Genomic DNA, 20,105 nt, shown 5'->3' on the forward strand with positions numbered 1-20,105 from the left:
TTGCGTAACATTGCCCATAACCATCAAATGACAACTTTTCTCCTGCACAGCAGCTAGGTACCATTTTCAAAATTACTTGTCTTGTACTACCGAAAACTTCTTTTCTAACTGCTTCTCCATCAAAACAGAAAGCACATTTATACATCTGGTATTTCAGCTACTGACCATTTCATTAATATGGATGCAGCTTTTAGAAACCCAATCTACAAACACAAGAAATCTGCAACATGGCAGCATTCCTGTCCATCAGAACAGACAAACCAATTCACAGCCACAACAGCATTAACTGTACAAACATAAGCAAACTGACAAATTTGGTGGCAATTACAGATAAGCTTCATGGAACAAGAGAAGAGTTTGGCTTTTAACAAAAGTAAAAGGAATCTGCAATCTTAACTGAGAAGTTTCTGTGTGGATAATGTAGAACTCAGAATTTATGAACATGGGCTTCCATGGGCTTTTGAATAGTGTGGCCAGCAGGAGCAGGGAGTCATTCTGCCCCTGTACTCAGCACTGGTTATGCCACACCTTCAATCCTGTGTCCAGTTCTGGGCCACTCAGTTTATGAAGGATGTTGACTTGCTGGCACGTGTCCAGAGAAGGGCAACAAAGATGGGGAGGGGTTTGGAGCACAGCCCTGTGAGGAGAGGCTGAGGGAGCTGGGATTGTTTAGCCTGGAGAAGAGGAGGCTCAGGAGAGACCTTATTGCTGTCTATGACTACCCGATGGGAAGTTGTAGCCAGGTGGGGGCTGGTCCCTTCTCCCAGGCAATCTGTGACAAAATGAGAGGACACAGTCTCAAGCTGTGCCAGGGGAGTTTTAGGCTGGATGTTAGGAATAAATTCTACACAGGAAGAGTTATTGGCCACCATCACTGGAGGTGTTTAAAAAGAGACTGGATGAGGCACTTAGTGCCATGGTTTAGTTGTTTAGATGGTGTTGGGTGATAGGTTGGACCTGATGATCTCAAAGGTCTTTTCCAACCTGTATTCTGTATTAGGAAAAGGGACTCTTCCTTGGACACTGATGGAAATAGTTCACTGCTGACCTAAGTAAGGTTCATTATGCATCCACAAATAAAGATGGATTTAAAAACGCATTGAATCACTGGAGACCTACTTCTTACTGGAACAGTTGCAACACTTGAAGCCAACACTTGAAACTCGATGCATGTACTGTTTGGCATGCGTAGAGAATATGACATCACACGTTCTATTTATTGGTCTACTTTTGATTCAATTATTTGATACATGGATGGAAAGAGATGTTACAATTCAATTACCTCAGTATTGTTTTAAAATACAATAAATCCTACAACAGGGCCTCAGAAATTATCACTGGCATCAAATGTTTATTTTTGAAAGAGACAAAATTTAGATATGAAGATGAAATATTAGGGTACAGTAAAGCTATCATAACTTGTGGACATGTAAGAGTTGGGGGCAGATACTGACACAGGACTATACTACAGGAAATACTTTTGATGCCTGATTGGATCCATGTGAAGTTACAAGTAACTTAGTGAACTTAAAACCTGCTAAGCGTTGTATGGCTCTCATAAACACCCCAGAACTCCCCCAGGAAAAGTCATTACCAGAAAAAGCAATGCACCCTTAAATAGGGTTTTAAGAATTCTAGGGAGGTTCATGAAATTTACTCTTATTGTGGAGTGAAAAGAAGGTACTGTCTGTCATGGTTTAAGTTGAATATTTGTTGCTGTTACTCAAAACCTTGCCAGCTTCAAAATGAAAGTGTTGGTTGGAGCCAAGTAATATAAGACTTGAAGTTCATATTGTAACATGAGAGGCTTCCTGTTCCAGTTGCTGCTTTTGGGTTCTGAGTTTTGGGGGTTGGCTCTTTTTCCTGCAGGAATGGTGGCTAGCTGTGTAGGAACTGGCTAGCTCCCTGGTTTTGTGCTTTATGCCACTCTTTGCTGCTTAATGCTGCACTTCTCTTTCTGTAAACAGGCCAAGCTAAGGTAATTGCACATTTTAGTATTAGCCGAGGTGATTGCATGTTGTATTATTTTTATATCTTTTGCTCAGTAAACCCTTTTTTTATCTCAAATCTCTTTATCTCAACCTGGAGAATTTTTTGCGTTACTTTTCCCTCACCCCTCTGTTGGGGAAATCAGGCAGGTTTGCTTTAACCTGTTACAGTGTCTTACCTTCTACAAAAGCAGAGATAAGAGTAAAATGACTAAATATTACAGACTCCACATCATCATGAAAAAAGGCTTGTATGGAACTTCACTTTAACAATCCTAAAATCAGTATGAAATACTCTTCATGGTAGGGCTACATGTTGTGCACAACATAACAAAACCATGGCTTTCTACCACACAGGCATGACCACACATAGTTATAACTACTAAGAACATTAATACTGTAACAGAACCATATGGTATCGTATGTATTATCTGTGAAAATAAGACTTGGTACACTTCAGAGGCTGACTTTTATTGTAGAGCTATAACTCCTTACCTTGAAAAGATTGTTTGGCTCTGTCCACTAGCTCTTCAATTGGATAACTTGCTAGATCTCCTCTGGCATGCTTTGTTTTGCAATAGGTACATGCATTGAGACACCTGTTTAGAAAACAAGATTACTGAGTTTCTAGCCAAAAGAGCTCTTGCATGAACAGCTATATTTATTAAGTACAGCTAGAAAAATGAGCTTTTATACCTATGACCAGAAAAATAGTAGTACAGTTTCAAAAACCAGTAAAGTAGTTTGAAATGTCCTCTTAGCTTCTTCAGGTTAAAAAACCTAACAGTGGAAACCACATACAAAATCCAAGTGTGGGAATTTACATAATTTTAGAAAGCTTTATCAGGGTTAATAACTGTTCAGTACTAAAGGTGAACCTCCAGGCTTCCAATATCACTGTCACATGAAAAATCCAACCTGAAGATAAAAGTGTGTATTCTTGACAACACATTTCAGTTAACTTCTCCTTTTTCCACTTGGGTTGTGTAATCAAAACTAATAATATAAGACAGATTCATCAACTAGGTGATTTTCCAACCAACGGAAAAAACTCCACTAAGAAACTAAAGGAATTATGTGACTGCCTTTTTTTCCTGACAACATAATAAAAGGCAGACTGATTCAAAGTAAAAGGATGGAAAGACCAAACCAAACAAAACCAACTACTCTTATATTTTTCTTGGATTACCCTTTGGATCCTTAGAGTGCCATTAATGTTAAGCAGAACATTAAAAGGAGTTTATTGCAGTTCTTTTTTCTCTTTCCCTTTTTATAAAGCTGATATTCCCCTACCATTTTTAAAAGGTTAAAACATTTAAATCTCTGAACCCCCACAAAACCAAAAACTCTATTATAAATATTTCTCATTTATGGTTACTAGAACATCTTAATTCTGTCACCTTTCACAATAATTAAAACAAAACAAAACAAACAGGAAAACAAACCCACCAACCAACCAAAACAACACAACAACAGCACAAAAGATAAAAAAGAAAGGCTACAGCTTCAATGTAATAAAGCATCTGGGTACCAGAAAAGGCTTAATGCTTTAACTACAGAAGCATTACTATGGAACTTTCACAACAGTAATGAAAAGGGGAAGACCAAGTGGGTTGTGATGAAATCTCCGTGTACAATTGTGACTGTGTTTATGACTTGGATATATCTTGTCTGTATCTTGTCTTCTATCATGATGTCTGGCAGCTCTATGATTAGGTAACTACTGCTTTGCAAACACTGGAAGTTTTCCTTCACAGAGATTTCCCTCACATATAAGTTATACCTTGTTTGCATAAGCAGTGCATCATAACATGCAGAACACTGCACAGAACATTTTCTTAGATGCCCTCCTGTCCGCTGTACCTGTGACCTTCTCCACCAACACAATCTCACTTTCTGCCAGAGCACATCCAGATAGTTTGTGACTCTCTCACCTAGACTGAATGATGAGAATTGTGTATCATCTTATTTACGTGTATTATTTTTACAGCTATCAGATCCAAACACCAGTTTCCATGTCCATTTTGGATCCAAGACCTAAAAGATACTGCTTAACTGCAATGAGACTCTTCTATTAAGAACTAAAAATGTCCATGAAATAAGTTGCCATTCAGTAAAACATATAATCATCTATTAAAAATAGAGGGGGTAAAAAAAATAATAATCTAAATCTGAACCAATACAACCTGTTCCAAATTAGTGATTCATTCCCAAAGACAACCCACATATCAGATGTGAATCGTATTTATGTATCTCACCTTTCTTCTGCCAATCAAAAGCCTTTCATTGTGCCAGTTCTACAGCATGCTTCCAAGAGTAGCATTTGAAATCAAGAGGGTAGAAGCAACTAATTGGTTATGCTTTCACTGTGTAACCTATTTATCAAAATAAAGTCTTTTTTATCAGGTCACTGGCCATTTAAGTATGCTGCAGCGTGCTTCCCCTCACACCCCAAGGAGTGCTTGTCTCTCCCTGCTTCTTATCCATGATTCTTTCATAGTCCTCCAACCCTTCCAGGGTTACAAAATATGTTTCCTTGGCTTTTAATATTTTTTTTTCTTTATTTTCTTCTTGTGTGTGGTTTTTTGGGTATGTTGGTAAGGGTTATTGTTTTGTTTGGTTGGGTTTTGGTTGTTTATTTGTTTTTGAAGCAAATCTCTCCATCCAACCCAACGCTTCATTCCTAAGCAGGCTCCAGTCATCCCATGGTCACGCTCCTTCCTCTCAACATCATTCATTAAGTTAAACCAGCTTTCTTCCACACAGTTACCCAAAAATAACATTATGGTTCAGTGATGCACATTGCCATGTCCTAAAAAGCCTTCCGCAGCTGGGCATGGGGTGTTTGGGGGTAGGGGCTACTATCCAGACTCCCTTCTCCTCAGCAGGACTGGGGAGCTGATAGGTCCAGATCATGTAGGCAAAACAGACCCAACTTTGGGAAAATTAACTGATCACCAGGCAAAAGAAAAACTTAATTGAAAATTCAGCTACTGAGAAACAAAAAGGTAAAAGTCTTTCCTCTCCCTGTTCCCAGGCTTAGCTTCACTTCTTCACTCCAGAGACTTCTATGAACATCATACCCCCAGTCAGATGGGACCAGCTGAGACCAGCATGGGGCATCCCCAGCCTCTCCTCTCAGATTTTAGTTTGAGGGGTTTCTGAGTTGGTTTTTCTTCTGTGATTTTTTACTTTTTAATTTTGCTACTATTCCACAGTAACATAAAATCAATTTCACAGCAGACATATGTGCTCTTTTACAACGAATGGAATGGAATGGAATGGAATGGAATGGAATGGAATGGAATGGAATGGAATGGAATGGAATGGAATGGAATGGAATGGAATGGAATAAACCAGGTTGGAAGAGACCTTCAAGATCATCGTGTCCAACCTATCATCCAACACCATCTAATCAACTAAACCATGCAACCAAGCATCCTGTCAAGCCTCGTCCTGAACACCTCCAGTGATGGTAACTCCACCACCTCCTCAGGCAGCACATTCCAGTGGGCATTCACTCTCTCTGTGTAAAACTTCCTCCTAACCTCCAGCCTAAACCTCCCCTGGCACAGCCTGAGACTGTGTCCTCTTGTTCTGGTACTGGTTGCCTGGGAGAAAAGACTAACCTCTGCCTGACTACAACCCCCCTTCAGGTAGCTGTAGACAGCAATAAGGTCACCCCTGAGTCTCCTCTTCTCCAGGCTAAGCAACCCCAGCTCCCTCAGTCTCTCCTCATAGGGCTTGTGTTCCAAGCCCCTCACCAACTTTGTTGCCCTTCTCTGGACACGCTCCAGCAAGTCAACATCCTTCCCAAACTGAGGAGCCCAGAACTGGACACAGGCACACCAAGGCACAAAGGCATAAAGGTGTGGTTTACATTGACGATGCTTGTACTAATATTCTTTTTCGAAGAAAATAACATTATCAGCTATTTTGTCAGCCTTCTGAGGTCATCAAGGAGAGATTGAACGTGCAACAATCCTGCCCCATGACCCAAGGTAAATTTAACAGCAGCCTTTTTATTCTCAAAAGAGAAATTTGTCAGCCATCAGTAAGAGGGATGAATCAAGATTTTATTTCTTGGAATGAAGGAAATTTATTACAGTTATATTTAAGCCAGGATCTGGGGAGGGAAAAAAGAAACAGCAAACTTTTATCCTTTACTTCTGTTTGAAAAGTTTGATTTATTATAAATTTGGTGTAGAAGGGAGTTTCAATGAAAAGCTTAGTACCATTTATTTTTGTGATATGGAACTCTAATCTTGCATGAAAACAATTGTTTTTGTAGACCTTCTTCAAGATGTGCCACTTCATCATAAGGCTGATAAAAACTCTAATTTTATAGTTTCTAAAAGTGATTTTTAAATTTATTCTTGTGTAATAAATCTAAATGGAACTTACAAAAAGCAGCATGTCACCTCTTCCTCTCCATGACACTGACCTACAAAGAGGGCTGAAAGAAGGATCCCGGGAACTACAGGCCTGTCAGCCTGACCTCAGTGCCAGGGAAGATCACGAAGTGGTTCATCTTGGAAGTGCTCACATGGCAAGTGCGGGATAATGGTGGGATCGGGCACAGCCAGCATGGGTTCATGAAGGCTCTGCTTGACCAATCTGATCAGAAACAGTGTGGCCAGCAGGAGCAGGGAAGTCATTCTGCTCCTGTATTCAGCACTGGTTAGGCCACACTTTGAGTACTGTGTCCAGTTCTGGGCCCCTCAGTTTAGGAAACATGTTGAGCTGCTGGAACGTGTGCAGAGAAGGACAACGAAGTATGTAGATTTCAAATACATGTAAAAATGCTGAACTATTTTTCACAGATTTGAGAATTATCTTGAAAATAAAAATTTAAACCAAAGAATAAGTATAATAAAACATCTGAAGCTGTTTTTTTGCCTAGTAAACCAGCCTCTGTTCCAAGTTTCCAGCATAACAAATTATTCATGTGTCCATGCTGCCACATACTCGGACCACAGACAGGAAAAAGGCTTTGGGGAACTCAGAATCCGTGCACTTCCTCTTACTAAGTCACATTCATCTGCAAGTGGATCACTTAAAACCAGTCCAGTAGGTAAAGCTCTCCTTAAAAATCACCCTTTATCACAGCTAAAGCTCAAAACAGGACTAAAAAGCCAACATGCAACAGTAGTAACAAAGCATATTTGCTTTGTGTTAAACTGGAAACTCTCTTCACGCATATGAAGTTGGTTTATAAATGTTAGTTTGTATTAATACAGGTCAAAGCTTTTTCCACAAAGAAATTACAGATATTTTCAGGAAATAATTAATGGGCATTGTGTATGCAATAACTCACAACACATTTGGGATAAATTTTGTTGTGATTACAGAAAAACAAACACCAAGTCCTGGTTTACCAACACACTAAACTGATTAAGGTACTTTGAATTATTAACCTTTTTGCTTTGAATTATTAACCTTTAATCAGCTCTGTGTCCAATACACAAAACCTATTTTACAGCAAGGTAAAATATTATCCAGAGATAAATTACTACCATGTGGCTAATTACAAGCTTTTAGAATATGTAACCAAAATGAACATCATCAACATTTTGGTTAAGTGCCTGAAATTTTGTTGTAGAGATAAGAAATAGTGGTCCTCACATTGTTTAGCGAATGAGTGCTGATACTGCACATTAGATTAAGCAGACTCTTAATTTTCAATACAGTAATATTCCTCATGAAAAAGACACTTAACATGAAAGGCTACCCCTCACAGATGGAACTAATTATGAGTAAGAATACTTATGACACAGCACACAAATAAAGACTTCCCTTAAGTGGAACTAATCAGTGGATTTCAGCAGCAGATAAGAGAATACACACAAGGAACAAACTCCTGGTTCCTCTCACAGGACTCGTGCCACCAAGGCCAATGAAGATGGATTCCACCCTCAGACATGAAACGCGTTTCATTCAAGGATCAGAAAACAGCTCAATTACAGACTGCAATGTGCCATTGGTGTCCAAGATGCTCACATTGTGATTGACCAAGACCAGACATCTGCGAGCAAGATGGGAGAACTGAGCAGCTGCAACAATGTCATATGACAGAAGGTCCCTGTGTTCTGCAGGTGGCTAATTTTAGGGAAGAAGGGTGGAATTTCTCCCTTAATTTCCTGAACAATCCAGTACATTCCTGCTCAGTATCAACATAATTAGATGGTAAAAAGACAAAACAAAACCAACCCCCAAAAACAACAACATAAGAAGACTCTAACCAAAACTCAATACTAAAGTGGCCTTCTCCCAAATTAGAAATTTGCAGAAACAAAGGAAAACAGCAGTAATCACAATTCAGTCTAAAGATTGGTATCTGCCCTTATGAGATCTTACTAGTTCTACAAATTCAAGATTTTATGATGTTTGGCCTTTTAAAACAAGCCAACCTGAAATTTCTGCCAGTAGTGCAGTGTTCCCACCATCACTGGAACATCACATCAGTACAAATATAGAAATATAGAAAGCTTGCTGATTACAGTCACCCACAGCATCTCTCTGCACCTACCATCAGACTTACAAGGCCTCAATAATGCCAACCCAAGAATAATTTCTATTAGTAAACTCTGGTTATCCTGAAAGAGGAGCATGATTTACCTGTTTCAAAATACATTTACAGAAGAGATTTAGGCTTTTCTGAGATACTTTTAGAATTTCTACTGAATGCAATTTTGATAAAAATGTTCTCTACTGTGAGTAAAGAGAAAACTCCTTTTACAGGCTTGACTGAGCAAAAGAAATACCAGGAATATGTACTCCCAGCAGACAAATATTAGCCACAACTTACTAAACAAGGTCTACCACAATTCTTCAAGTCTTTTTCCCTTAGGATGCAAAGTTTTGTAAACCTAACAGCAGCATTTAGGCTATATTTATAGGTAAAGATAACATTATATTTAGAGAATTAAATGCTATTAATATTCCTTGGCATTCTGCCCCTGTACACTGCACTGGTTAGGCCACACCTTCAGTCCTGTGTCTAGTTCTGGGCCCCTCAGTTTAGGAAAGATGTTAACTTGCTGGAGAGTGTCCAGAGAAGGGCAACAAAATTGGTGAGGGGTTTAGAACACAAGCCCTATGAGGAGAGGCTGAGGGAGCTGGGGTTCATTAGCCTGGAGAAGAGGAGGCTCGGGGGAGACCTTATTGCTCTCTACAACTACCTGAAGGGAGGTTGTAGACAGGCAGAGGTTGGTCTCTTCTCCCAGGCAGCCAGCACCAGAACAAAAGGACACAGTCTCAGGCTGCACCAGGGGAGGTTTAGGCTGGATGTTAGGAGGAAGTTCTATACAGAGAGAGTGATTGCCCATTGGAATGGGCTGCCCGGGGAGGTGGTGGAGTCACCGTCATTGGAGGTGTTCAGGAGGAGACTTGATGGGGTGCTGGGTGCCATGGTTTAGTTGTTTAGGTGGGTTGGAATGGTTGATATGTTGGACACGATGATCTTGAAGGTCTCTTCCAACCTGGTTTATTCTATTCTATTCTATATTGTTCTCAAAGTAGAGTGCAACTATGGGATGCCACTCTGCTTCTGTAAGCCATTCCATGCTCAGCAAAACGGGAGTGAAGTGCATTGTAATTCTTTCCTTCCAAAGCCCCTCGAAGCCAGTGTTTTATTTGGTAACATCTCACTAGCTCCTAACCAAAAAGAATCTGGACAGACGGCAGCTCAGTTGGTTTGATAAGCTATAATACAATTTAATTTTGTACTTTAAATATTTGCATTTTGTGAAACTGAATTCCTAGAGTCAAGTGCAGGTGATTCAAAGGTCACAGCTATGCAGTTATGTCATCACACATACAACTTGCTCACTTTAAGACCAATGATTCAACATCAGTAAAATCAAGTGCATCGCTGGCACTTTTTAGAGTTTGCCTAAAGAATTTCTTGATTAATTATTCTGCTACAAGGTTCTGCAATTGTTTGCATTAATTCATTCAGCCATTCCAAATAGATATTACAAGATAAAATCTTCCATTGCTAAGCTGCACAGATCTGTGTTCCTCTGACTCAAAACAGTGCATTACTAGATGCTCATAGAAACTGCAACGTTCAGGTTCTTTCCTGCAACTCAAACTCCAGCTCAGTGATTCACAGAGACGTAAATTATTTTAGAAGCACTGCCAAACACTTGCTTGGGTACACACACCACAACTGTGGGGGCTGACAATGACAGTTATTAATATCAAGAAAGTGACTCAGCTGCAATAGCACAGGTAGATAAATTAGGTTCTGTGGTTGCACAGCGCAGAAAATGCCACAGCATTGTAACTACAAGTAATCAATTCTTTCAACACTTCATACAGAACAATGATATTTGGAAGACGATGACCCCTGGTCTCAGTCAAATAGCAGTAATGGAGGTGGTAGAAACAAAGAGTAATGGCAGAAAACCCTGAGATAGAAAAGATACTGTCTTAGAAATCTGCTCGCAGCTAATCCCAGAGACTCAGTTGAAGAGTGCCCCAACACGACTATTCCAGCACACATAAGCAACTACCATTCTCAAATCCCTCCTAATGAACAGTGGTGACTGCAAAATGACCTCCAAGCAAAGGGTTTGCAGAGGCTTGCTGCAATTTATAGAGTTTTAGAAAGCAGTTATTTGACAAATACCTTAGCATTTTAAACCATCAAATAGTATAATTCTATTTCAAAAACTATACTGGGGGCAGATGACAGCAGAGCTTACACAGAATGTGTTGCAAAACCTAATTGGTCTTGTAATCAACAACTGCTTAACCTCTTAAAAAAAACAAAAAAAGCTTTCAAAGTTGTTTGTGTTTTTTTAACAAACAACTCAGGATTTTATTAAAACTGTGATTACTGTGTAGTGGGAGGGAAGAAAATGAGCACATGTGAAGTTCAGTTTCAGGAATGAAGCATTTCAGCAGATCTCCAAGAGCAGAGGGAGAAGTGAGTCAAGTGTCCTTCTATAAGCAATCCACTTAATTTACCATGCATCTTCACAACATCAGCCGCTCCTGAATCACCCAGACAGAAAACATGTTGGAAAAGTAGCCCACTGCCTGTGATAAGAGCTATTGTTTTTACTTCCTGAATGGCTTTTGGGACAAGACCCTTTTAGAGTGGTGAAATCTCACAGGAAACATTAGGCTGCAGTTTACTCTGTAACATACAGCAGGTACCACACAGATTCTTGGGATAAAAGGTATTGTTCTTGTACTGGTCAAAACATCCTGGGGGGAGGGGGGGTGAAAAAAAAAAGTTACATTTGAGCAGCACTGAAACTACCAGGCTTAAATTAGAATTTCTCTGAGATTGCCATCAGACCAATTTCAAAAAAAGCATTTGTAAAATGTCTGTGGGAAAAGTGGATCTGAATTGCCCAGGCAAAATAGTGGAAATAAATGCAGAATAACAAGCAGCTCTCCATTTATAATCTAGAAAGAATCCGTTCCCAATGAGTGTGTCTACAGAAAGCTTTCTGCCCCCAAAATGTCCTACTGCTTGTAGCAGCAGCAGGAATGTTAAAAGCTCCACCATGGACAAAGATCTAAGCATTATCTACAATGAATTCTATGTTGTTGCTCTTAAATGTCATCTCTGCCTTGTGATAAATCGGTTAGTATTGCTGGAAAAAAAGCAGGGTATGTGCAGCAGTAAAGAGATGTAGACATGCTCCAAGTACAGACTCTTTGTTAGGTATTACTTTGTTGACTTGAAGAAAGACCATGCTTTTCAACATAATTGCCCAATCCTAAATCTGAGATTTTCCAAGCAATTTAAGGGACTGCTTTACACAGTTGTAAGAATTCAATGACCAATTTCTTTTACAAACAGAAACTCAAACCAGGGGCCTGATGTTTGCCTTTGAGAGTCTCCAAAGGGATTTTAAAAAGTAAATTAATCCCCTTTACACCATCACAGGGTTCAGTCAGATGATCTCCATGGACATACCTTACTTACTGCCCATGTACCTCTTGAAGAAAACACTAGGTCGAGGTACTTGGTTTTGAGTAAATACAGAAACTGGTAACCTAGAATTTATAAATTCTCTGGTTTCCATTATTTTCTGGTGTTATTGGTTACATATATTTAAATATATTATGTGGAACTTAAAAGCATAGTGGTAGCGCAGAAAAACAGGAATCAGCCTTTCATTACTAATGATCCTCCACTTCTCCATCTGTTCTACTGTTCTACTTCTCTAAAATTCTCCCCTTCTAATGACTCCTCAGCTCTTTTCTTCTAGTCTCTTTTTCCACCACCCCCCTGCCATTTGCTTGACTGTGTCCTGTTTTGTCTTGCATTCGGTGACCATTATGCTTGCAATTCTCCTGAAGTGTCCTCATGTCCCAGTGACTGGAATGGTCTGACTTTCTTCCAAGCTAGTTGGCCCATGTTTGTATGCTTTGATTTCCTCTTTAACTGCTCAAGTTTGTGGTGAGTCTGAAACTTTTCCAGTTCAACCACTGCCAGCTCTGACACAAACCGCAAGCTAGCTTGCTTTTTTTTTTTCTTTTTAAAGCATAAACCCAGACAAGTAGCTTTTAACTGCTCAGACTTAAGTTGATGAAATTTTTCTGTTTCTTTCTTTCCTTCTTATTTGTTTTTGTTGTTTGTCACCTCCATTACAACTCATATAGTTATGGTCAGTCGTCTAAAAGAAAATCAGAAAGACCATGACTAAAGCATTTAACACACAAATTGGAACATTAAAAGCAGGCCACAGAATCTCTTGGGGATTCGGGATCTAAACGGCCTTCTAGACATTACAGGCTGGAAAATCCACAAGAGGCAGCACTAGTCATCAAAAGCAAGATTAACAATAAAAAGAAATGGACAGACAAAACACAAAGTAGCTCAGAAATTCAGTTGTTTACAGGCCTTAGTCAACACTTAAATGGATTATTTTCTTCGTATTTCCACAGCCACATCTGCCACATTATCTTTGCAAAGGCTGACTTGAAACAGCTGTTCAACTTCAAGTTCTTCAAAAGACACTGAACTTTTTGGATGATGGGGGTTTGCCCTGGCTGCACACCAGCTGTTGAACAGACCCCACAAGCCAATGTAGGAAGGAATGTTATCATTTTGGTCAATAAGCACCACCAAAGACTTCCCTGCAGAAATGCTTTCACAAAAAAAAGCTGATGACATTGTACTATAAGATGTTTGTTAGCTTTTGTAAACAAGGGTTAAAATGACATTTTCCTTGTCTGAGTTGTCTGAAGAAGATGACATGACCTGACCTTGCCTTCTACAAACTGCTGTGTGAGGAGAGGGCTAGGCAGATGTCACATACCTTGATTTTAGGCAGGCTTTTGCCACAATCATCCACAGAACATGTAAAGGCAATTGCTGTGGAAGGAGCAGTTTTCATGCAAGAAGGCTGGTTTGATTGATATTCAGAGGGATACTGACAGCCTGGAGAAATGGGCTAACAGGAACCTCATGAAGTTCAACAACAGCAAGGAAGAAGCCCCACATCGAGAACAGAGCAAACCCAGGTAGAAGTGTAGGTGGAAGAATGGACTGACTAGAAAGCAGCTTCGCAGATAAGAACTTTGAGATCCAGGTGAGCAACAAACTGAACTAGACTCAGCAGTATGCCCTTTACAGTCAAGAAGGTTAAATGCACTCTACTGTGCAACTGGACTGTACTCTTAAGAATGAGACCAACAGACTGAAATTGTTATTGCCCTTTGGCACTCGTGAGACTGCATCACTAGCGCTGTTCTGAGCCCACTGGAACAAGGCAGATGTTGACAGAAAGTAGTAAACAAGTAGACAGAAAGGACTCCAAGATAATTAGAGGGCTCAGACACAGGGCACACAAAGATAGGCTGAGAGAACTGGCTTCTTCATTGCTTGGCTGAGGAGATCTTACAGCTGTTTACAAACAGCCAATGCGAGCACAGAGCAAATGCACATTCGGGCTGCTGTTGGAGGTTCCAGGTCATACAATTAGAAGCAATGGACACAAGCTGTAGTACAGAAAACTGTGATTAGATTGAAGAAAGTATTCTACCATGACAGTGGTCAAGTACTGGCACAGGCTGGATCACAGCTGATCACATCTCTTTGTGGAATCCAACAAGAACATTATTCCTTTCAAGAGACTTGCTCTGCTCCAGAATTACGTGGGTCTGCATGGATGAGTGTGCACTCGTGTAAGAGACACACACAAGGAACACAGCATGCCTCCAACTCCACAGGACTCTTAGATTCAAGTACAGGGGTAAGAAAAGCTACAGGATGAAAAAATCAATGCAGAGGAGCACACAGTCTGGCCTGAGAACAAAAATGTACATTAAATAAAAGATATCACTGAATAATTGTTGTTCTATTTGTTATGAGGTACATTCAGAGTGTAACACACATGCTGTCCATAACTACACCACAGCCCTTTGAAGGCTAGAAAGAAGTATGACAGATTTTTTGGCACATATATGCAGCAGCCAGCCATGAACAATACATTCCCAAGCAGGCCACTGAAGCTCCAACCAGCCAAGTGTTCACAGTATAAAAATACCAAAAAAAATACAACCAAAAACAACCAAAAAACCCAAACTACCAAAATAGCGCCCCCAACACTCTGATATAAGAGATAACAGCAGAGATAATCAGTCATGTGCAAGTTAGGTCTCCAATCTCATTATGTGGATGAATTCTTCCTCCACAGCTATGACATTCAGAAAAGCAGATACTGTGAGGCAAGACTAAAGATAACTACAGTAAAAGATTGTCCCTTTTGCCACCACAGAAACAAAGTATCTTAAAAAATACCTCACAGCAAGTACCATGACTTCACATCTGCTTTGATTTTTCAAAATATTTTTGTAACATCTCACAAACTTTGTGTTTTAGCTGATCAACTTTGGTTTTTTCACTCCCATATTTGACTAACTCTACAAGCTATGCCTCCTCACTGCACTTCCACTCCAAGAAGCAGCACTTGGAAAGTACGTAAGTTGTCAGAATGAACTGGTAATACAAGAATAGGGCCTAGTTTAAGTTTAATGATTAAAGTTCCCATTATAGTAGGCTCTGCAATAACTTCAGCAGCTGTCTGAATCACAAAGAATGTGTATGTTAGGTATTAGCTGGTAATAAAGTGCTTGCACTAGCTCAGCTTTCAGTACAGATGCAAGGGATGTAAAACCAGTGCACGAGTGGAACATTTATACCAGAAGGGAAGCTATACAAACAAGGACGGGAACTAAACAGCATTTAATCTAAATTCTATATTACTTTGGCACTTTCACATACACATATTTCTAAACTTGGAGTACACAGCCTGTTTCCACAAAACATTGCTAGATTAGGATTTGAGTACATCCAAGAAACGCTTCCAAGACTAGCTGCAAACAGAGCAGGACTCCCCGACAAACACTATATCCCTGCAAACTGCAGCTGTAAGACAATAAGCTCAACAAGCTTAGTGGAGACATTGCTACCAAAACATTAGCTGGAATTCAAAGTTTCTTTAAATGTTTATAGTGTGCTTGGTGAGCAGATGCCACTAGACTGTTGTGAATTACAGAACTGTAAATTAATTCATTAAGCAGGGATGAATTATACAGCTGAACTTTCCTAGAGATATTGGTACTCCCACAAATAGCTTATCCTGTAATACTGGCCCCTCAATTACTTAAAATTTTCATTTAGATAATTCATTATTGAAATGGAAAAGTAAAAAGAAAATCATCTAGTAAAGCATTTTGCTTTGCCAAAGAATTATTCCTAAGACACAAACATTGTAACATGTACTTGAGTAGTTGGATTAACTCAGCATACTATTTTATCAATACCTGCTATTTAAAGAAGTAGCTGATGTACAGTTATGGAAAGGGAAAATAAACATAAATAAGTAAATCCTAACTCACAGAAAAAAAGTCTCTGCAGCAATAGTAATGGGAGCTCCTCTGTAAGCTCTTTAACAAACCATCTAAAACAAACTGCTGGAACACAGGAATGTGAATGACTAAACAAACCCTTCAGTCAACATTCCCTAACTGCAGTTTCCAGCCTAATACCAAGTTGAAATGTGGAGACTCCATCTACCTTCTGCAAACCTTCAGAAGCAAAGCAGCCTTATACAGTATATATGACTCACAAACATACTCACTGAATGCAAAAACCACCAGACATTTATCTCTTAAAAACAGAAAAGACATCAAGTCTGGCACCAGTCGGCAGTGCAAGAAAAGCCATGTGATACTTAGACACTTGTGTATTAGTTTAAAAATAAGATAGATAAGCATGTGATGAGTGACAATTTTGTACTTGACCTTTGCTTAAATAGCTCCTTTTCACAAAGTTTACACACACATCAACAAAATGCCTAAAAAAAGGGGAAAAAAAAAAACAACTAAAAATCTACTTCTCACTACTTCTCATCCAATGTTTGGAAGACAAATTCTTAAAACTAAACTCTGCAGGTTACTTTAGGAAAAATAAAAAGCTTATGTTTTGCAGGAGGAAGTCAGAAAAGTAATTGAAAGAAGAAAAAGAAATAAAAAAAGCACTGAAGTCTTGCAAATCAAACTGATGAAACTCAACGTGCTAAGTTACAGGGAGAGAAGCTTGGGGTGTATATTTCCAGTGGGAGTAATCCACTCTGCCTAGTAGGCAAGGAATTTAGAAACAAAAGCTCCTCCTTCCTGAGGCTGAATAGGCCTACAGGATTGCACAGGAAATACTTTTAAGTCAGGAAATGGGGATGCACTCTGCATGGGATGGGGAACCCTTCATTTTGGGTACTGCCTTTTAAAATGTCAGACCACAACCATTACCTCTGGAGTGAAGGTCTCCACCAGGACTGACGACACTAACATTCATAGTGTTTATATCTAAATCATTGTCAGATTTTCTGCTGTTGCTCATATTTATTTAAATATCTCAGAACCAGAGCAGCTAAGGTGGGAAGGCTCCTCTAGGAGTCATCTAGTCTAAGCCCTTGCTGCTTGGACAACTAGAGCAGGTTGCTGAGTACCGTGTCCAGGCAGCTTTTGAGATTCATCAAGCACAGAGATTCCACGTGATCTTTGGGGAACTTTGCCAGTGTTTAGCCACCTCTATCAGAAAAAAGTTTTCCCTTACACTTAAATACAACCTCTTGTATTTCAGTTCGTGCTGGTTACCTCTTGTCCTGTCCCTGGGCACCACAGAGGAAAGCCCAGATCTGTCCTCTTTACTCCCCCCATACACGAGGTATGTATACACATAGAGAAGATCACACTTACCCCCTTCTTCCCTAGGCTGTCCTCAAATGTCAGACCCCTCACTGGGCCTGGTTCAGTGTCTCTATGCCTCTCTTGTACTTCAGAGCCCAACACTAGACCTAGTACCAGACCAGGTGTGTTTCACATTGCTGAGCAGATAGGATGGATCACCTCCCTCCATCTGCTGGAGACACTGCTGAGTGCAGCCCAGGAGTCTGTCGGCTGCCTTTGCCACAAGGGAACTTTTCTGGCACAAGCCTTAAAAATGTGTTTTGCACATTTTAAATAGAAGGCAATGAGATGTGTGCAACAGTCTTTCATATCCTAAAGATAATCTCACAGTGAGTTTTGTGCTTTACCTAAATACATATAATAATGTCAGTGGTTGATACTAGGTTTTAGAAGCCAAGCTGTACCACATTCCTAGTGGCACAAAGCCACTCCAGCTGTTACTGATGTATGGATTCAACAAAAAGAGGCAATCAACAGTAGTTCTGAAGAGAGTAATCAATTGTCCTAATTGACCATGACCAAAAGAGGTTAAAAAAGAAAAAAAAAAAAATTGAATTTTCACTTCTTAGCACCACACTCCCTCCAAGAGCAAACATTTTTTGTCCTGAAATCAACCCCAAAAACAGCAATGGCAGAGAAAAATATCTCTCTCCACTTCAAAACAGTAAGAAAACTACATGTAAGGATAGATCCTGCTATAAGGCTGACACAACCAACAGGTCAGCCTGGTTTCTTGACTCCTTAGCAATGACACACAAACAGGAAAGCACCAGCTTTCAGACTTGCAGTTGTGTCTGCAAGAAAGGAAATGAAGAGGATCACACACAGTTCCACTTTTCATCATAGCTGCCAGGGGTATTTAATCTGGATTGATACTTTTGCTATACAAGACAAGCTGAGTCCCTGAAACTGAGGTCTAAAGACCTGCCTTGACATGATGACATACAAGAGTTAATACTACCCTGCATACTATAACTCATATTTAGGTTCAATTCATATACACCGTTCATGTTTGTTATGTAAGGATGAGTCAGGAGCTCCATCAGACTTACAAACACTTCAGGGACAGTACTTGAGAGAGCGATGGCAGCTTCTGCTTTCAGAAGTTTTATAAATTATCAAGATGCTCCATAGAGAATACAAAGAAATACTTGATCTTAATTTTCTAGACAGAGCACTCAGTGCCCATTTGACTGAAGCCTTCTGTACATGTTACACTATTAGTACGCATCAGAGCAGAAGGGATTACAGAACACTTGTAGAAGTCTCACTTCACAGCACAACACCACAGATACTAGCATGCTGGAAAAAAAATACACAACAGTTTTTTTAATAGTCTACATATGGACATTGAGACACTTGAGCATGTCCAGAGAAGGGCAACAAGGCTGGTGAGAGGCGGGATTGTTTAGCCTGGAGAAGAGGAGGCTCAGGGGAGACCTTCTTGCTCTCTACAACTACCTGAAGGGTGGTTGTAGCCAGGAGGGGGGTGGTCTCTTCTCCCAGGCAACCAGCACCAGAACAAGAGGACACAGTCTCAAGCTGCACCAAGGGAAGTTTAGGCTCAAGGTGAGGAGAAAGTTCTTCACAGAAAGAGTTGTTAGCCATTGGAATGGGCTGCCCAGGGAGGTGGTGGAGTCACCATCTCTGGAGGTGTTCAAGAGGGGATTGGATGTGGCACTTGGTGCCATGGTTTAGTAGTCATGAGGTCTTGGGTGACAGGTTGGACTTGACGATCCTTCAGGTCTTTTCCGGCCTTATTGATTCTATTATTCTATGATTCTTTTCTTCTTCCTGGACTTAAGGGGAAGAAAATAAATTAAAAGGATGGTAACTACTGCATGAGCTCTGTGAAGAAAGAGAAAATATGTGGGATCTTCTTGGGCCAGTGAAGAGTGGTTTTTTCCAAACAATGGCTTCTTCAGTGTTTGTCTTGCTTTTCCAGCTGGGGGAGGAAGGGTATGTAAAAAGCTGGTACTGAAGGCAACACAGTATCAATTGTTAGTACAACATGTGAGGTTATTTCTCAGTATTTATGGTAATCTGAGAAATGAATAAAATGTTTCCCAGGATTCTGACCAGCTCTCCCTAAGGCAATCTGTATGTGGGCATTAAGAGAAGAGAAGCAAACAAATGTTCTTCTCAACAAGGTGGAATTTATCTCCAACCTCAGAAAGCATATTGATGTCAGAAGTACAGATAGATGAAACTGCAAACAGTTTCAAAATGATCTCTTCTCATTCACCCAGACTAGAAGATGTAGCTTGTAGTGTGAGCCAAGGTCAATTCTGTATGTAAGCATCTATCAAAAAGGCAGACAGGAACCCACTTTACAATACAGTATGCTAGCCTGTAATCTACCTCCTGTATGTTAAAGCTCTCTCAGCTTCTGAATCAGTCTTCAAAATAACCAGTGAAACAGCACTCAAAGGCATCCTCTGGAGCCACAGGAAAACTATATACCATAGCTACACGAAACAAAATCAAGCTCATTTCCCTCCAACAACCTCTTCCCAAAGTCGTTTAACTTGAACATTTGGGATTGAGTGAATTGTGGTGATCTTCCTGTTGGGTGAGCAGAGGAACACAACTGCGCAGTGTGGGCAGCCACCTAGTGACGAAGGAGCACAAATATGCCTGGTGCTGCCCAAAGTTTTAACAAGATGACGCAGTTGGAGCATGTGAACACCGCTGTTTTTCTCACCAACTTGCAAGTTGTGTGGTGTACTGGAGTTTAGAGAATTGCACAGTAATTGCTGGCAGCCTCTTGAATCCTCTAAGTGAACTGTGAAATAGCTAGCTTTCTGAAGATGAGACACACAAGAGCAAAAGGAACTGTACCAAAAGATATAAGGAGGAGGTTTGATGCAAATTGTAAACTCATATGCAGAAAAA

General features: G+C 40.1%; 1 protein-coding gene across 1 annotated transcript in view; it reads right to left on the bottom strand.

Annotated features, from left to right (window-relative positions):
- The window catches only part of CDKAL1 (CDK5 regulatory subunit associated protein 1 like 1), a 439,319-nt gene that overhangs the window by 256,039 nt on the left and 163,175 nt on the right, over positions 1–20,105 (bottom strand). Inside the window, exon 8 of the mRNA XM_054164266.1 lies at positions 2,484–2,587. Coding sequence (XP_054020241.1) covers positions 2,484–2,587 — 104 coding nt within the window. The remainder of the gene's footprint in view (positions 1–2,483; positions 2,588–20,105) is intronic.

This window comes from Dryobates pubescens, chromosome 9, assembly GCF_014839835.1.
Source record: "Dryobates pubescens isolate bDryPub1 chromosome 9, bDryPub1.pri, whole genome shotgun sequence".
Classification (NCBI taxonomy): domain Eukaryota; kingdom Metazoa; phylum Chordata; class Aves; order Piciformes; family Picidae; genus Dryobates; species Dryobates pubescens.